At 47.1% G+C, this 15460-nt stretch overlaps 2 protein-coding genes across 4 annotated transcripts in view; one reads left to right on the top strand and one right to left on the bottom strand.

Annotated features, from left to right (window-relative positions):
* The window catches only part of gbf1 (golgi brefeldin A resistant guanine nucleotide exchange factor 1), a 119322-nt gene extending 110436 nt beyond the window's left edge, over positions 1-8886 (top strand). For 2 of the 3 annotated variants that reach the window (XM_062518895.1, XM_062518896.1), the window contains 8 exons: positions 488-684; positions 3020-3170; positions 3633-3763; positions 4247-4348; positions 4450-4563; positions 5072-5249; positions 5460-5585; positions 6544-8886. In XM_062518895.1, the coding sequence (XP_062374879.1) occupies positions 488-684; positions 3020-3170; positions 3633-3763; positions 4247-4348; positions 4450-4563; positions 5072-5249; positions 5460-5585; positions 6544-6806 (1262 nt within the window). In that variant the 3' untranslated portion in view covers positions 6807-8886. The remainder of the gene's footprint in view (positions 1-487; positions 685-3019; positions 3171-3632; positions 3764-4246; positions 4349-4449; positions 4564-5071; positions 5250-5459; positions 5586-6543) is intronic. The other variant, XM_062518898.1, reaches the window with a different exon arrangement.
* A 1422-nt stretch (positions 8887-10308) lies between these two features.
* LOC134064378 (histone H2A-beta, sperm-like) lies at positions 10309-13367 on the bottom strand. Its single transcript, XM_062520297.1, has 5 exons — positions 13361-13367; positions 12981-13112; positions 12339-12445; positions 10922-11051; positions 10309-10598 (listed from the first exon to the last, which is right to left on the bottom strand). Exons 1-5 carry the CDS (start codon positions 13365-13367, stop codon positions 10558-10560), a joined length of 417 nt encoding a protein of 138 aa, XP_062376281.1. The 3' UTR covers positions 10309-10557.
* Positions 13368-15460: the final 2093 nt, after the last annotated feature.

A 15460-nucleotide genomic window follows, 5' to 3' on the forward strand; every position in this document is an offset into this window, starting at 1 on the left:
GTGTGTGTGTGTGTGTGTGTGTGTGTGTGTGTGTGTGTGTGTGTGTGTGTGTGTGTGTGTGTGTGTGTGTGTGTGTGTGTGTGTGTGTGTGTGTGTGTGTGTGTGTGTGATTTTGTAGAGGCCAGTCTCGACGGAGTTGACTAGTGTTAAGGGTGCCTTTAACACCTGCACAACACACACACGCACTCATGTAGCAATGATTAACGCCCACACACACACACACACACAAGCACACAAGCACACACACAGCTGCCTACAGAGCGTCTACACAGTGCTTTAGGATTCTGCCTGATAGGAGAGGGCATTACTGCTGTTAGTGCTAGAGTTCCCTGTTAGGTTTGTCTGCCCGTGGTCGTTGAGAAGGAGAGGAGTTTGACACAGTGTGTGTGTGTGTGTGTGTGTGTGTGTGTGTATGTGTGTGTGTGCGCGTGCGCGTGTGTGTGTTTGTTTGTGTGTGTGTTTGTGTGTGTGTGTGGGCGCACGCTAGGCTACCGCACCCATGAGAAGAAGAAGAGCCACAAGTACGACAAGTCGAGTCGTCTGCGGAAGAAGCCTCGCGAGAAGGACGTGGCCTCCCGCCGCGCCAAGGCCAGCCAGCGGCTGTCCCGTTCCCATAGCGACGACGAGGAGGACGAGGGCGTGCCGGCCAGCTACCACACGGTGTCTTTACAGGTTAGTCAGGACGTAAGTACTGGAACCCTCTCCCTTACTTGGCCCGCCGCCGCCACCGCCTCACCCCTCACCCCTCACCCCTGACCTCCTGACCTTCCCATGTGACCTCTCATGACCCCACATGACCCCACACGGTGTCTTTACAGGTTAGTCAGGACGTAAGTACTGGAACCCTTTCCTTGGCCCGCTGCCGCCTCACCCTTCACCCCTGACCTCCTGACCTTCCCATGTGACCTCTCATGACCCCACATGACCAGCTCCGACCTCCGACCTCCGTGCTCTTCAGGGAGGGAGTTCCAGGCCGACATCACGGGCCCAACAGCTTTTATGTGAAAAGACGTTTAACTTGTAAACTTTGTCATCATCACCTCTATTTTAGCAAACGTAAAATAAAATCGCTAAACTTTAACAGAGTGATTACTGCAGCTGTGCATATTATCAGCTTGCCCCTTAGTAGGAAGTGGAATCCAAATTGATGCCGATGAGGTTTTTGGTTCAGTTTAGCCTGGCCACGAACCTAGAGCTACTTTCCAGGAGATACTAGTCTAAAACACCACAGTTCACCAGCGTCTCCATCGGTTGTCAGGGGAGATGCTAGTCTAAATCACCACAGTTCACTAGCGTTTCCATCGGTTGTCAGGGGAGATGCTAGTCTAAAACACCACAGTTCACCAGCGTCTCCATCGGTTGTCAGGGGAGATGCTAGTCTAAATCACCACAGTTCACTAGCGTTTCCATCGGTTGTCAGGGGAGATGCTAGTCTAAAGGCCTATTCGGACGGGATTAGTTTTATGGGGGGACGTAGAGTAATGCAGGTTTATCATATGACCTCTGTAATAAAAATGTCCAATTCGGACGGGACTAGACATCTCTGTCATTTTACCTGACATGGGAGGAGTAACTACGTTTACGTTCTGCCGTCACATCTTCGTCGCCGTGCACGTGATACTTTGCGTCAGGTACGTGCGGCATTTTCAGATTTGAAAGACTACACAAGTTGGTTAAACTAGCAAACATTAGCTTTATGTTATGCCATACGTAGTTTGAAATGGCTAACAATATCAAGCTATTAGGCAAACTAGCGACATCCTATTAGGAGCTGCACAGCATGTTATGTTTTCATTCAGACTATGGTGGAATTGTTTTCAAATCAGGATGTGACGAAATATTACAGACATCTTTACAGAGGGTTGCGTTCGCACGGGATTAATATTACCTAAGGTAATTTCTCCGGACCGTTTTACGGAAGGTAAAAGTGTCTGTAAATGTCACCGACATACTCCGTTATGTTTACTGACATGGCGCGTCCGGACGGGACTACATTACCTGGTAATTATTACTTTACCTGATGTCACCCCATAAAACTAATCCCGTCCGAATAGGCCTTAAAACACCACAGTTCACCAGCGTCTCCATCGGTTGTCAGGGGAGATGCTAGTCTAAAACACCACAGTTCACCAGCGTCTCCATCGGTTGTCAGGGGAGATGCTAGTCTAAAACACCACAGTTCACCAGCGTCTCCATCGGTTGTCAGGGGAGATGCTAGTCTGGAGCACCACAGTTCACCAGCGTTGTCAGGGGAGATGCTAGTCTGGAGCACCACAGTTCACCAACGTTTCCAGCGGTTGGCAGATGACCTGCCCAATCAGTGACGTACACTATAGACTCATCATGCCCCATATGCTACATGTTTTTCTGCGTGTTTTAACGCAGAAAAAGAACCTGAGGTCATTTTTCGCCAGAGCTAACTTTAAAGGTTCCCCTGCATATCCTCCCTCCTTCCCTCCTTCCCGGCCTCATCACCGTGTTGAAGCATGTCTGCAGCTTTAGCCTGCTAGATAGATAGATAGATACTTTATTGATCCCCAAGGGGAAATTCAAGATGCCAGCATGAGAGTAGCATTGTAGACGTACAACTTACACACCTGCATCTGCCGTGTAACAATGCAAGTCAATATGAGTGTTTTTTTGTTATATCAATGCTAATTGTTAAGCAGCAGTACCGTAAGCGTAATTTCATTGCAATGCATTTAGTGGTAGTTTATGCAATGCTAAAGGTTTCTGCCTTGAATGCTAACATTAGCACTAATGTGTGCAGTTCAGCTGCTGCTGTGTGTGTGTGTGTGTTTGTGTGTGTGTGTGTGTGTGTGTGTGTGTGTGTGTTAAGGCTCTCTGCTCTAAATGCTTATGTTAGCGCTAAAGTGCCTGGAGCAGCTACCCTGTGTGTGTTAGTGTTAGTGTGTGTGTGTGTGTGTGTGTGTGTGTGTGTGTGTGTGTGTGTGTGTGTGTGTGTTAAGGCTCTCTACGCTGCTGAATGCTAACGTTAGCGCTGGTGTTCCCGCTGCAGCTGCTGGACCTGATGCACACGCTGCACACGCGTGCTGCCAGCATCTACAGCTCCTGGGCCGAGGAACAGCGCCACCTAGAGGCTGCCGGCAGGAAGATCGAGGCCGACTCTCACACACTCTGGAGCAGCTGCTGGTGTCCTTTGTTGCAAGGTGACATACACACACACACACACACACACACACACACACACACACTTCAACTTCATTACATGAGCATGAAGTCCTTGTTACTTGTAAGCAAGGTGCATCTACTGTGCACTTTGACTTAAGTAAAGGGCGTGTGTACTTTGGCCACCTCTGGCACACACACACTCACACTCACACAAATATTGGAATGTACACACACATATACACACGCACACATGCACGAACACACACACGCACACACACACACACACACACACACACACACACACACACACACACACACACACACACACAGAGAGAGACACACACACACACACACACACACACACACACACTCACACTCATATACACAAATATTGGAATGTACACACACATATACACACGCACAGATGCACACACACACACACACACACACACGCACCCATGCACGAACACACACTCATTGACTCTCTCTCCCTCCCTCAGGTATGGCGTGGCTGTGTGTTGATGCGAGGCGGCAGGTGCGCATGCAGGCCCTGACCTACCTCCAGAGGGCGCTGTTGGTGCACGACCTGCAGACACTGGACGCAGCTGAGTGGGAGTCCTGCTTTAACAAGGTACACACACACACACACTTACAAGCACGACCTGCGGACACTAGATGCAGCTGAGTGGGAGTCCTGCTTTAACAAGGTACACACACACACACACACACACACACACACACACACACAAGCACGACCTGCAGACACTGGACGCAGCTGAGTGGGAGTCCTGCTTTAACAAGGTACACACACACACACACACACACACACAAGCATGACCTGCAGACACTAGATGCAGCTGAGTGGGTGTCCTGATTCAACAAGGTGTATACACACACACACACAAACATTATCAAGAAGAAGGCGTCAACAAATTGACACCTAAACTCAGTGTGGGATATGTGTAATACACACTTATGTCGCATAACACAGACTAGGAGAACTACCTCAGATAGGAGGGAGATGCATACCCTTTAAACACCCTCTCATTTGTGTGTGTGTGTGTGTGTGTGTGTGTGTGTGTGTGTGTGTGTGTGTGTGTGTGTGTGTTTGCAGGTGCTGTTTCCCCTTCTGACCAAGCTGCTGGATAACATCAGTCCTGCTGACGTAGGAGGCATGGAGGAGACACGCATGAGGGCATGCACACTACTCTCAAAGGTACACACACACACACACACACACACACACATAACATAACACACATAATCTCTCTCTTGGGTTCCTAATGTGTGTGTGTGTGTGTGTGTGTGCATCCTCAGGTGTTCCTGCAGCATCTCTCTCCTCTGCTCTCTCTGCCCACCTTTGCTGCTCTGTGGCTCACCATCCTGGACTTCATGGACAAGTACATGCACGCCGGCTCCAGTGATCTACTGGTGAGAACACACACACACACACACACACACTCAAGCTGAAGGATCGTATTGATTGGTGACGTGTTAGTCATTAGTGCCTGTAGTCGTGTTGTGTTGGAGCTGGAGGCGACTGAAGAACATGCTGCTGGATTGATGTTGTGTTGACTGTAGTTGTTGTTGTTGTTGTTATTGACTTTAGTTGTTATTGTTGTGTTGACTGTAGTTGTTGTTGTTATGGACTGTAGTTGTTGTTATTGTTGTGTGGACTGCAGTTGTTGTTGTTATTGTTGACTGTAGTTGTTGTTGACTGTAGTTATTGTTATTGTTGACTGTAGTTGTTATTATTGTTGTTGTGTTGACTGTAGTTGTTGTTGTTGTTGTGTTGACTTGTAGTTGTTATTGTTGTTATTGACTGTAGTTGTTGTTGTTGTGTTGACTTGTTGTTATTGTTGTTATTGACTGTACTGTAGTTGTTGTTGACTTGGTGTTGTTGTGTTGACTTGTTGTTATTGTTGTTGTGGTGGTGTAGCTGGAGGCGATCCCTGAGTCTCTGAAGAACATGCTGCTGGTGATGGATACGGCCGGCATCTTCCTGAGCTCCGACTCCCGCACCGGATACTCGGCACTCTGGGAAATCACCTGGGAGCGCATCGACTGCTTCCTGCCTCACCTCAGAGAGGAGCTCTTCAAGCAGGCCGTCATGCCCGGTAACACACACACACACACACACACTCACACACACAAACACAGAGTCTGTAATTCATGTATGCGCAGTCACGTTTTTAAAATTCATTCTCAAAGCATGAATACTGTACAAAATGCACATACAAGTTTGAGTTTATTTGATCTGCATTATCTCACTCACTTGCTGAAATGTTTTGTGTTTTGTGTGTGTGTGTGTGTGTGTGTGTGAGCAGAGCCTGTGCCCAGTGTGCCTGTTGAGCCCCCCCAGCCTGCGGCCCCCTCCCCTCCCCCCACTGAGCCCAAGGCCCCGAGCCGACCGGCCTCCCCCCAGGACACCACAGCCCCACCTAGTGCCAACGGTGAGAACTGCACTCATCTGCTCATCTCTGGCCTATGAGCTTTTCATGTCTCTTATCATCACAGGCTGTCATGACTACAGCCAAAGACATTAAACATTGGGCTCCAGAACGTACGTAAATAGCGCCGCCCCGTTGATGGGGGCAACAATCACTGGGGCCAATGGAGAACCAGGTGCCTTTTATTGCCGACAACAGTTTCCCGTAGAGAGTACGGTGTTGGCAGCCGTGTCTACGAGTGGCACCTGCGGTATCTAGCTTTCTAATAGCTACAGTAAGGCTCAAGCAACCGCAAAGCAGCAGCAGGAGGGAATAGCTTCTGTACTGGGACTCTGACTGTTGCGTAGTGTTTACAGTAATTTCCCGCATATAAGCCGCATTGTGTATAAGCTGCAGGACAGTGTTTTTGCAAGTTAAAAGAAACAAATCCATATTAACACCATATTACCTGCCCCCCTGTATTAACCTCATAGCTGAAGAAATGTTTGCAAAAGTTATGTAAAAGCCGCAGCTTATAGTCGGGAAATTACGGTAATCCTGACCCTCTCTATCCACCTTATTCCTTAACCCGGAAATATGTAGCGTTCCGATATTGTTTTCAACTTCCGTTCATTCTGTTTACATGGGCGTTCTCGGTAGCTAACTAGAATATGCTTCGACTTAGATTTCTTTCAAAATGTTGACAATTCTGCCCTCAGCATGGATATACTACATCATATATAACCGATATAAAATAGAAAAGTTTACTTTTATATGCGTTATGAGAAGTTAAGCACCGTCAACCGTCACGTTAAAATAGATACAACGCTTCGCCGGAAATAGATAACCGTTGTCGGTGTCATGGCGACCCCCATTGTTGGCTACGGAATATCGTGGATAGGACTCTTATTGTTTGCGTAGTCTTGGTGTCATGTTGCTTGGTGATTAATCCTGATGTTGTGTGTCCTCGTCTCGTCCGCAGGTACGGACCGATCGTCCCCAGTGCCCCCCCCCACCCCGCCTCTGCCCACCCCCGTCAAGATGTCCCCTCCCCCAGAGTCGCCCCCGTCTCTCAGCCAATCACCGCTCATCCTGCAGCCGCTGGCCTCGCCCCTACAGGTGGGCGTGCCGCCCATGTCCCTGCCAATCATCTTAAACCCCGCCCTCATCGAGGCCACCTCCCCCGTTCCCCTTCTAACCGCCCAGCGACCTATTGACCCCGCCGACCCCACGGAGGTCAAGTAACTCGTGACCCCCACGCGACCCCCACTCCTCCACCCCCCTTTAACCCATACCATCAGTGCTGGACAGGAAATGACATAATCACTCAGAAGGAAATGACTTCACCAAGGGCCTGTGACAGAGAATGAAGCATAACTGGCAGCATGGTCACCATGTACAAAGCATACACACACACACACACTTACAACAGCAAAATTGGTGGCCCATATACACACACACACACACACACACACACACACACACACTCTTTTTTACAAAAGCAGCAGTTGTGTAGCATTGTCAGGTGTAGCTATATAGTCAGGCTGAGTCCTCCTGTGTTCGAGCCACCCTCTCAAACTGCGCTATTTATTATTCTAATGACTATTATTATTACTAAGATTATTCCACTGTAAGCTAGAGACTGGAGGACCGCAGTGCTCTATACTAGGCCTGAATGCACACACAACCCACCGTTAACGTCGACATCCATCTATCGAGCTGACCGACCGTTAACGTCGACATCCATCTATCGAGCTGACCGACCGTTAACGTCGACATTCATCTGTCGAGCTGACCGACTAACCGAGTGCCCCCGAGCTCCTGGTTGACCACAGACCCGCGCAGGACTCCGGCGGAAGACAGCCGCTCGACCTCAGTAGGCGCTGCACCTTAGTGTGCACGCAGACCTGCAGTCTCAACAGCAGGGGGCGCTCTTCTAACATGGAGCAGGAGTCTGGGGGAACTCTCAAACACACACACACACACACACACACACACACACACACACACACACACACACACACTCTCAAACAAACAAACAAAACACACAGATCATTCTATTTTTAATATGAAATGCGCTACAACATGAAATCCTTTAGGGAAATCCAAAGAGTTAATTATTATTCCACGGGCGGGTTTTGGGCGTCTTCCTAGACGTGACCCTTCGATCTGACCTGCTGGTGGGGTCACATGTCTGGGAAGCGCTCGTCCAGCTCCCTATCAGAGGCCACAGCACCTTCAGGCTACTTGCTATTCCACCCGTGAGCGGTCGCCGTGGAGCTCTTATTGTGATGCAGCAGCCGTTCTAGAACATTCCTCCATGGGTGGGAGTGGTTAGTCACGATGGGAGGGGTTACGGGGTAGGAGAGGGTGTGGCTAATAGCAGATTTAGCCTTTTGAATTCCAGAGTCAGGTTTTTTTTAATTTTATTGTTGTCATTTTTATTTTGAAATGATTTTCACGTCTTAAAGAGATTATTTAAAGAGCAGTTGTGTTGCGTTGCCTTGTGTAATACGCGTGCTTTGTACGGCATGTCGATGTGATGTGGTCACCACGGCTCCCAGCTGGAGGGTCCAGTCCTAGTGGTTGGTCAGTGAAGTCACACGATGGTCACACGCTGTTTGAGACGGATGGTGTGTAGTGACCAGGGCGCGAGCACAGGAGAAGAGAGCCGTGGGCGCCAAACCCCCAGAACCTCCAGATCAGCCCAGAGAATCTCCCTCACCGTGGTGCTCAGGACCTACTGGACTCCACTCACCAGTAGCCTTATGGCAGCCATGTCCCCAGCACACACACACACACACACACACACACACACAGCGTAACACTATGAAGGTGATGGCCCTCCCCTCTCTCTGTCTCTCATAACACACACACACACTCTCACACACACACATCACCAGAGGAGGAGGGGGCTGCTTATAGTCTTTGGTAAAGGATGTTTTTGTTTAGACCGGATCCACACACGGAACAGGGCCAGAGGAGAGGGCTAGAACCGGGTTCCTTTGGTTCTCTCCTCAGTCCTGACGCAAGGCAGGGCTAGAACCGGGTTCCTGTGGGTCTCTTCTCAGTCCTGACGCAAGGCAGGGCTAGAACCGGGTTCCTGTGGGTCTCCTCAGTCCTGACGCAAGGCAGGGCTAGAACCGGGTTCCTTTGGTTCTCTCCTCAGTCCTGACGGTTGCGTCTGTGTGAGCTCAATTCTGTATGTTGTACTGCATTCTTAGCTGAAATCAGGAACTAATTTTGAGCTAAACCTGGAAATATTGTGTATATATAAATAAATGGCCATGTACTTTTTATTATGTAATAAATATAAGGTAAACAACATGGGTCTCTGCTGCCTGGTTCATGCTCATGCCCACTGCCCAGCTGATATGCAAGAACCTTATCACTTTAGTTTTATTCTTTTCCTGTGAATATGACTGGGGAGAAAACATGCGCGTGAAAGTACTATTCTAACCCCTTTTTAACCGAGTTAGTGTACAAACATTTCAACAGCTGCATTGTACAGTGCACAGCATTGTGCATCAGCTGCATTGTAAAGTGTGTAAACATTTCAACAGCTGCATGAGGTTCTGACCCAGATGAGGCGGACCGGCGAGAGCTCTGCTCAGAACGTTGGGATGGGACGGAACTTCTCCAAGGTTCCGAGTTTCTCTTAGTGTCCTTCTGGGCATCCTGGAAACCGCTTTTGAAGATGATGCCTGATATGGACAATCCTCACATCATTAAATAACCTGATATGGACAATCCTCACATCATTACATAACCTGATATGGACAATCCTCACATCATTAAATAACCTGATATGGACAAGCCTCACATCATTACATAACCTGATATGGACAATCCTCACATCATTAAATAACCTGATATGGACAATCCTAGCATCATTCAATAACCACCAATGTTATTGTTATCAACGTTATGTGGCAAATATATATTTAGTTAAGAGTACGACATAAGGAATATTACATTATCAAAGTACAACATGAAGAATATTAAATTACAGAGTATTAGCAGAATGTGTGACCATGAAGGGGAAACCCCAAGCTCATTGGTCACAAGTTCCTTACCAAGATCCATCAGGTCCATGCAATGTGTACATCATCTTCAGTTAGCCCCAACTGCTCATGAAATGTGGACAGAATGTGGACAGTGTAGTGTGACAATTACTACCGCCATATAGTTATGGGTTGTGTGTGTGTGTGTGTGTGTGTGAGAGCGAGAGAAAACAAAGCTAACGCAAATAATCTGATAACTTGGTTCTAAGTGGGACTGCCAATTGTTAGTTTTTACCACTTTCTGCTAGCAGCAGCCGGCCCAATGGATACCCTGTCTCAGCTGAATTACTGAAGCTAAGCAGGAGTGGGCCTGGTTAGTACTTGGATGGGAGACCTCCTTGGAAGACCAGGTTGCTGCTGGAAGTGCTGGAGGTGCTGTTGGTGGTTGGCCAGTGGGTGGCACTCTTCCCTCTGGCCAAAAAAAAAAATCCCAACACCAGGCTTATGCATTCCCTCGTGTGTGTGTGTGTGTGTCCGTCCGTCCGTCCGTCCGTCCGTCCGTCCGTCCACCTCAAGCTGGTGAGTGTTCTGGCACATAATGGCTGTTGTGCATCACCCAGGTGGTGGTTAGTGGGAAAATACGGAATATAAGTGTGTTAAAGGTAATTCAGCTTTATTTATTTAATCCTTTGTGCTATAGCCTACTCAACACAGGCACACATCAGCCAATCACAAAAGGGCATTACAAATTAAAATGGAAAACAACGAACGCAGGAATGAAGAGCTGTGCTGGGTTGGCGCTCTGGAATCTCCATGGCAACTGCCATAAAGTTATAAAACAAACAAAAACAAAAACGTTGGCTCTCCTCACTTGGCGTCCAGCTTGGCCAACTCCTGCAGGTAGACCCCGAACGTCTCGCTGTCAAACAGCACAAAGTATATGTTTTTCAGAGAGGAGGTCGTCGTGCTAACAAAGTGACTGGAGATGGCCTTCAGGATGAGCTGGGCTGCTGTCTGCTTGGGGAAGCCATTTCTGCAGGATGGAAGAGGAAGGAGGAGCAGAAATGGAAAGATGGAGAGAATGAGGGTACAGCAAGACGAGAGAAGGGTGAAGGAGAAGAGAGATGGAGAGAATGAGGGTACAGCAAGACGAGAGAAGGGTGAAGGAGAGGAGAGATGTGAGAAGGATGAAAATGGGAGGGAATAAAGGATGAAAGAAGAGCATCAGAATAATCACATGAGTATTACTATGTGTCAACTGTACACTGTGTGTGTGTGTGTGTGTGTGTGTGTGTGTGTGTAACAGATCTACTGTGTGTGTGTGTGTGTGTGTGTGTGTGTGTGTGTGAGCCCTACCTTTGGGCTTGCGTCCTGGCTTCCCTTTGTTCCTCTGGCCGATGCGTCTCCTGATGCCCCTCCTGCGGTGTATCCTCTTGGCGGCGGCTACTCTGGACTTCCTGTTGGAGATGTAGATCTCCTGCAGCAGCTGAGGAGGAGGAGCCAAACAGCAGCGCCAGCTCAGAACCACAACCCACCAAGACCTGGGAGTCTAATCCAACCCAACAAGACCTGGGAGTCTAATCCAACCCAACAAGACCTGGGAGTCTAATCCAACCCACCTAGACCTGGGAGTCTAATCCAACCCACCTAGACCTGGGAGTCTAATCCAACCCACCAAGACCTGGGAGTCTAATCCAACCCACCCAGACCTGGGAGTCTAATCCAACCCACCCAGACCTGGAGTCTAATCCAACCCACCCAGACCTGGGAGTCTAATCCAATACACCTGTTGTCAAAAGCAGTCATTTGCTGCTTTTGCTGCTAAACAGTCAAGTAAGCAGTCAAAACACTATGTTTACCTCATGGATGTCACTTGTTTATTGCATGAAAGTTTGGAATTTAAAACGGTTGAAATATAAAGTTTAAAGTTATATAGTGCCACTCTTGCGATAAAGGATGTGACATTTCTTTGCCAGATTAAATCAGACTTGGGCAGTAGTACTGTGTGATAGTGGTGTTCAGACATTCCCTGTTGATAACCAAACATGCTCGATGATAAAGTTAGATTCCACCAGGTTTTATCGTTCGCAAACCAGGGGCCATGGAGAGACTCAGACTCAAGACTAGGGGCCATGGAGAGACTCAAGACTCAAGACTAGGGGCCATGGAGAGACTCAAGACTAGGGGCCATGGAGAGACTCATGACTAGGGGCATAGAAAGACCAAGACTAGGGGCCATGGAGAGACCTTGACTAGGGGCATAGAGAGACCAAGACTAGGGGCCATGGAGAGACCTTGACTAGGGGCCATGGAGAGAATCTACACTCAAGACTAGGGGCCATGGAGAGACTCAAGACTAGGGGCATAGAGAGACCTTGACTAGGGGCCATGGAGAGACTCAAGACTCAAGACTAGGGGCCATGGAGAGACTCAAGACTAGGGGCCATGGAGAGACCGTGACTAGGGGCCATGGAGAGACCGTGACTAGGGGCCATGGAGAGACCTTGACTAGGGGCCATGGAGAGACTCAGACAAGGGGCCATGGAGAGACTCAGAGCTGCCTATTGTACCTCAGGAATATGATGAGATTAAATAAGGTCCAGCTTCACTGTCAATGTCCACATTACACTATTTACATGTCTAACACCAGTTTACACTTTAAGCAGGTGATACACTTCCGTAAACACACCTCACCCACTAGGGGCAGCAGTTTACTACTTCTTTGTGCGTGTGTGTGTGTGTGTGTGTGTGTGTGTGTGCGTGCTTTTGTTACCCCCTTGAGCTCCTCATCGTTGACTATAGCTTGCTTGATGTGACAGGGGGATATGCATTCCTTTCGGTCGTCCTTTGCTTTGTAGCCAAATAACTCCAATAATTCGGCTGGATAAGTACACACAATAACAAACACATTCTTAAAGGAAGCATACCCTTACAGTTGAACACACAAATCTGTCTTCCCTTGCCTACTATAAAAATGAAATTCTGATAACAGTAACAGGATGTTTTAATCAGGGATGTGTCATAATATTTTAATGTACAAATAGCAATTAAATTATAAAATGATGGCCCCAGCCGTGGCACGACTGGCTGGGGCACCTGCACCGCACGCCGGCGACCCGGGTTCGATTCCCGCCCCGTGGTCCTTTCCGGATCCCACCCCTACTCTCTCTCCTGCTCGTTTCCTGTCATACTCTCTACTGTCCTGTCCAATTAAAGGCATAAAAAGCCCCAAAAAATAATCTTAAAAAATAAATAAATAAATAAATCAAATGATTGAATTGTTTATCATATACAGTATATACATACAAATATATAGCTGTTGGAAGCTGCTGGAGCTCACCGGTCAGGTACTCGAGGGTGCTCACCTGTCAGGTACTCGAGGGTGCTCACCTGTCAGGTACTCGAGGGTGCTCACCTGTCAGGTACTCGAGGGTGGCTGCCAGGTAGACGGCAGCGTTGGGGGTGAAGCGCTCTTGGTGGGTGCTGAGCTGGCGCTCTACTTTGCCCACAGAGAAGTGCAGGCCTGCCAGCTCGGAGGCCTTCACCACTGAGGAGGGATAAAGGAACACTTCACCGTTTTTTTTCATATTACAGTTCTTTTTTTAATTGTTTACACTCAATTTTTAAAACCGGGTTCATTTTAGCAAAATATAAGTACAGCTATCCAAACGCCACACTCAGTTTGCATAATTCCTTGATTGTTTGCAAAATGACACACTTCAGTCAAAACATACACACCTCAGTCAAAATATACACATATAAAACATATATATATATTTGTGAAAATGCTATTACTTGTCATATAACAAACACAGTCCTTAATGATCAGACACTATTGCAGCCAGTTTCACACTGCAGTGATAAATGCTACACACATTTGTAAAGAAGCTAATTTTAGGAAATAGCATGTGCTAGATTTTTGCCCAGACATTGTTATGTACTGTAAGAGATCATTTAGATGTATTTCTTTCAATATTTACAGGATTTCTTACCATATATCAGTTAATCAACCAACAATGAAATCAAAATGAAACAAATAAAATCTGTAGGCAAATAAAAACTACTGCATAAAGTACATACACTTTGACTCTGAAGAACAACTACTGTAAAAGCAACAAGAAGACTGTACTGTATAGCACACCTGAGTGCTGCGTTTTCAATTTTGCATATGTGTCCTTACACACCTGGTGGATGTGATTATCCAAATTGTTCATTAGTGTAGTCATTGGCCATCTTGGGCTTTGTAATGACAAGGAAGTAAGGAGAATACCATGGTAAAGCCTGTTGTTCTTTTATCAATGTGTTGAATTAGACTTTTCTTGTTTGAAGCAACAGGGAACCTCAAGCACTGATTTGGTTGTGTAAACTAAAGCAAAACAGAGCCAAGACCACCTTTTAGTCGTCATAAACATGTTTTGTAAATACTAGAAAACATGCTTTAGAAATATAATGACATGAGTAACAATTTACAAACTATCCACTTGGTAAAAGGTGTTAATTTACAAACACCTTGGTAAGTAACTTCCAACATACAGTATTAATGTAACACTTACATCTCTTACCTTTTTTAGAAACATTCTCCTCAATCAATGGGCAGAATCTTTCAACCACTCCCTTGAATTCAGTGACAGTTTTTCTTATGAGCTCAAAAGACAAGTGTGGCGGCTTGAAATCCTTTGCCTCATATGAGGTAGGTATCAGCTGCAACATCTACACACCAAGACAGAAGATGGAGGTTTACTGTACATACTGTAGAGGAAATCATGATCCATTCATTGGGCAGGTGCACTTTGCTGCTCAGAAATACTTAGAATCGGAATTATTTCAGCAGCATTCACACCAAGAACGATAATGATAACAATAGCTATACCCATAACACACTGACACTGACACTGACCAACGATAAGAAATGTCTCTCCTCGTGTTAATGAATGGATCGATGTGATGGGATGGATATGTGATGGGTAAAATGTGATGGGTTCTGATTGGCTGTTAGCTTTTTATCATTCTCAAAATCGGTCTGAAAGTGATCCCCAGCAATATCGTTCTTCATGTCGTTATCGTTATAGTTTATTTACTGTATGTGTGAATGTCGTCATTCATTTTAACAAGAGCGATATTTGTTTGTAGTTATCATTGTAGTTATCGTTCTTGGTGTGAACGGCCCTTTAGAGGGATACGCTGTGACACCTCAGGCTAATGCTATATTCACTGTAGCTGAGGAGATAGACCCTCTCGAAAATGAGATAGTACGTCTCAAGGGGCTGTTCTTAACATAAATAAAGAATTAAAGACCAGGCAGTGTTCATAAGCAGGTACCTCCACCTACCCCACAACACAATACTGTATGATGGTACCACCACCCACCCCACAACACAATACTGTATGATGGTACCACCACCCACCCCACAACACAATACTGTATGATGGTACCACCACCCACCCCACAACACAATACTGTATGATGGTACCACCACCCACCCCACAACACAATACTGTATGATGGTACCACCACCTACCCCACAACACAATACTGTATGATGGTACCACCACCTACCCCACAACACAATACTGTATGATGGTACCACCACCCACCCCACAACACAATACTGTATGATGGTACCACCACCCACCCCACAACACAATACTGTATGATGGTACCACCACCCACCCCACAACACAATACTGTATGATGGTACTACCACCTAGGCTGGGTGAACCCTGCCTGTACTTCCGGGGAATTTGAATTTCGCCTGGCAGCTCAGGCTGGACACCAGCACATCTATCTCCTCTGTTTACTGTCAGAACCTTTGGCTCCAATCAGAAACGGCCATACTCTAGTCCTGGCACGCTATTGGCCGGTGACGTGGCGATAACGAAACTTAAGCGACGCGA

This window comes from Sardina pilchardus, chromosome 18 (genome assembly GCF_963854185.1).
Source record: "Sardina pilchardus chromosome 18, fSarPil1.1, whole genome shotgun sequence".
Lineage (NCBI taxonomy): Eukaryota > Metazoa > Chordata > Actinopteri > Clupeiformes > Clupeidae > Sardina > Sardina pilchardus.

Bases quoted from the DNA above. Each gene is read 5' to 3' on its own strand.
- LOC134064378 (XM_062520297.1), bottom strand. The intron at 12,446-12,980 runs GTGAGCACCCTC...GTACTTATCCAG, and splicing joins CACCCTCGAGTACCTGACAG to CCGAATTATTGGAGTTATTT. The intron at 10,599-10,921 runs GTAGGGCTCACA...TCCATCCTGCAG, and splicing joins GCCAGGACGCAAGCCCAAAG to AAATGGCTTCCCCAAGCAGA.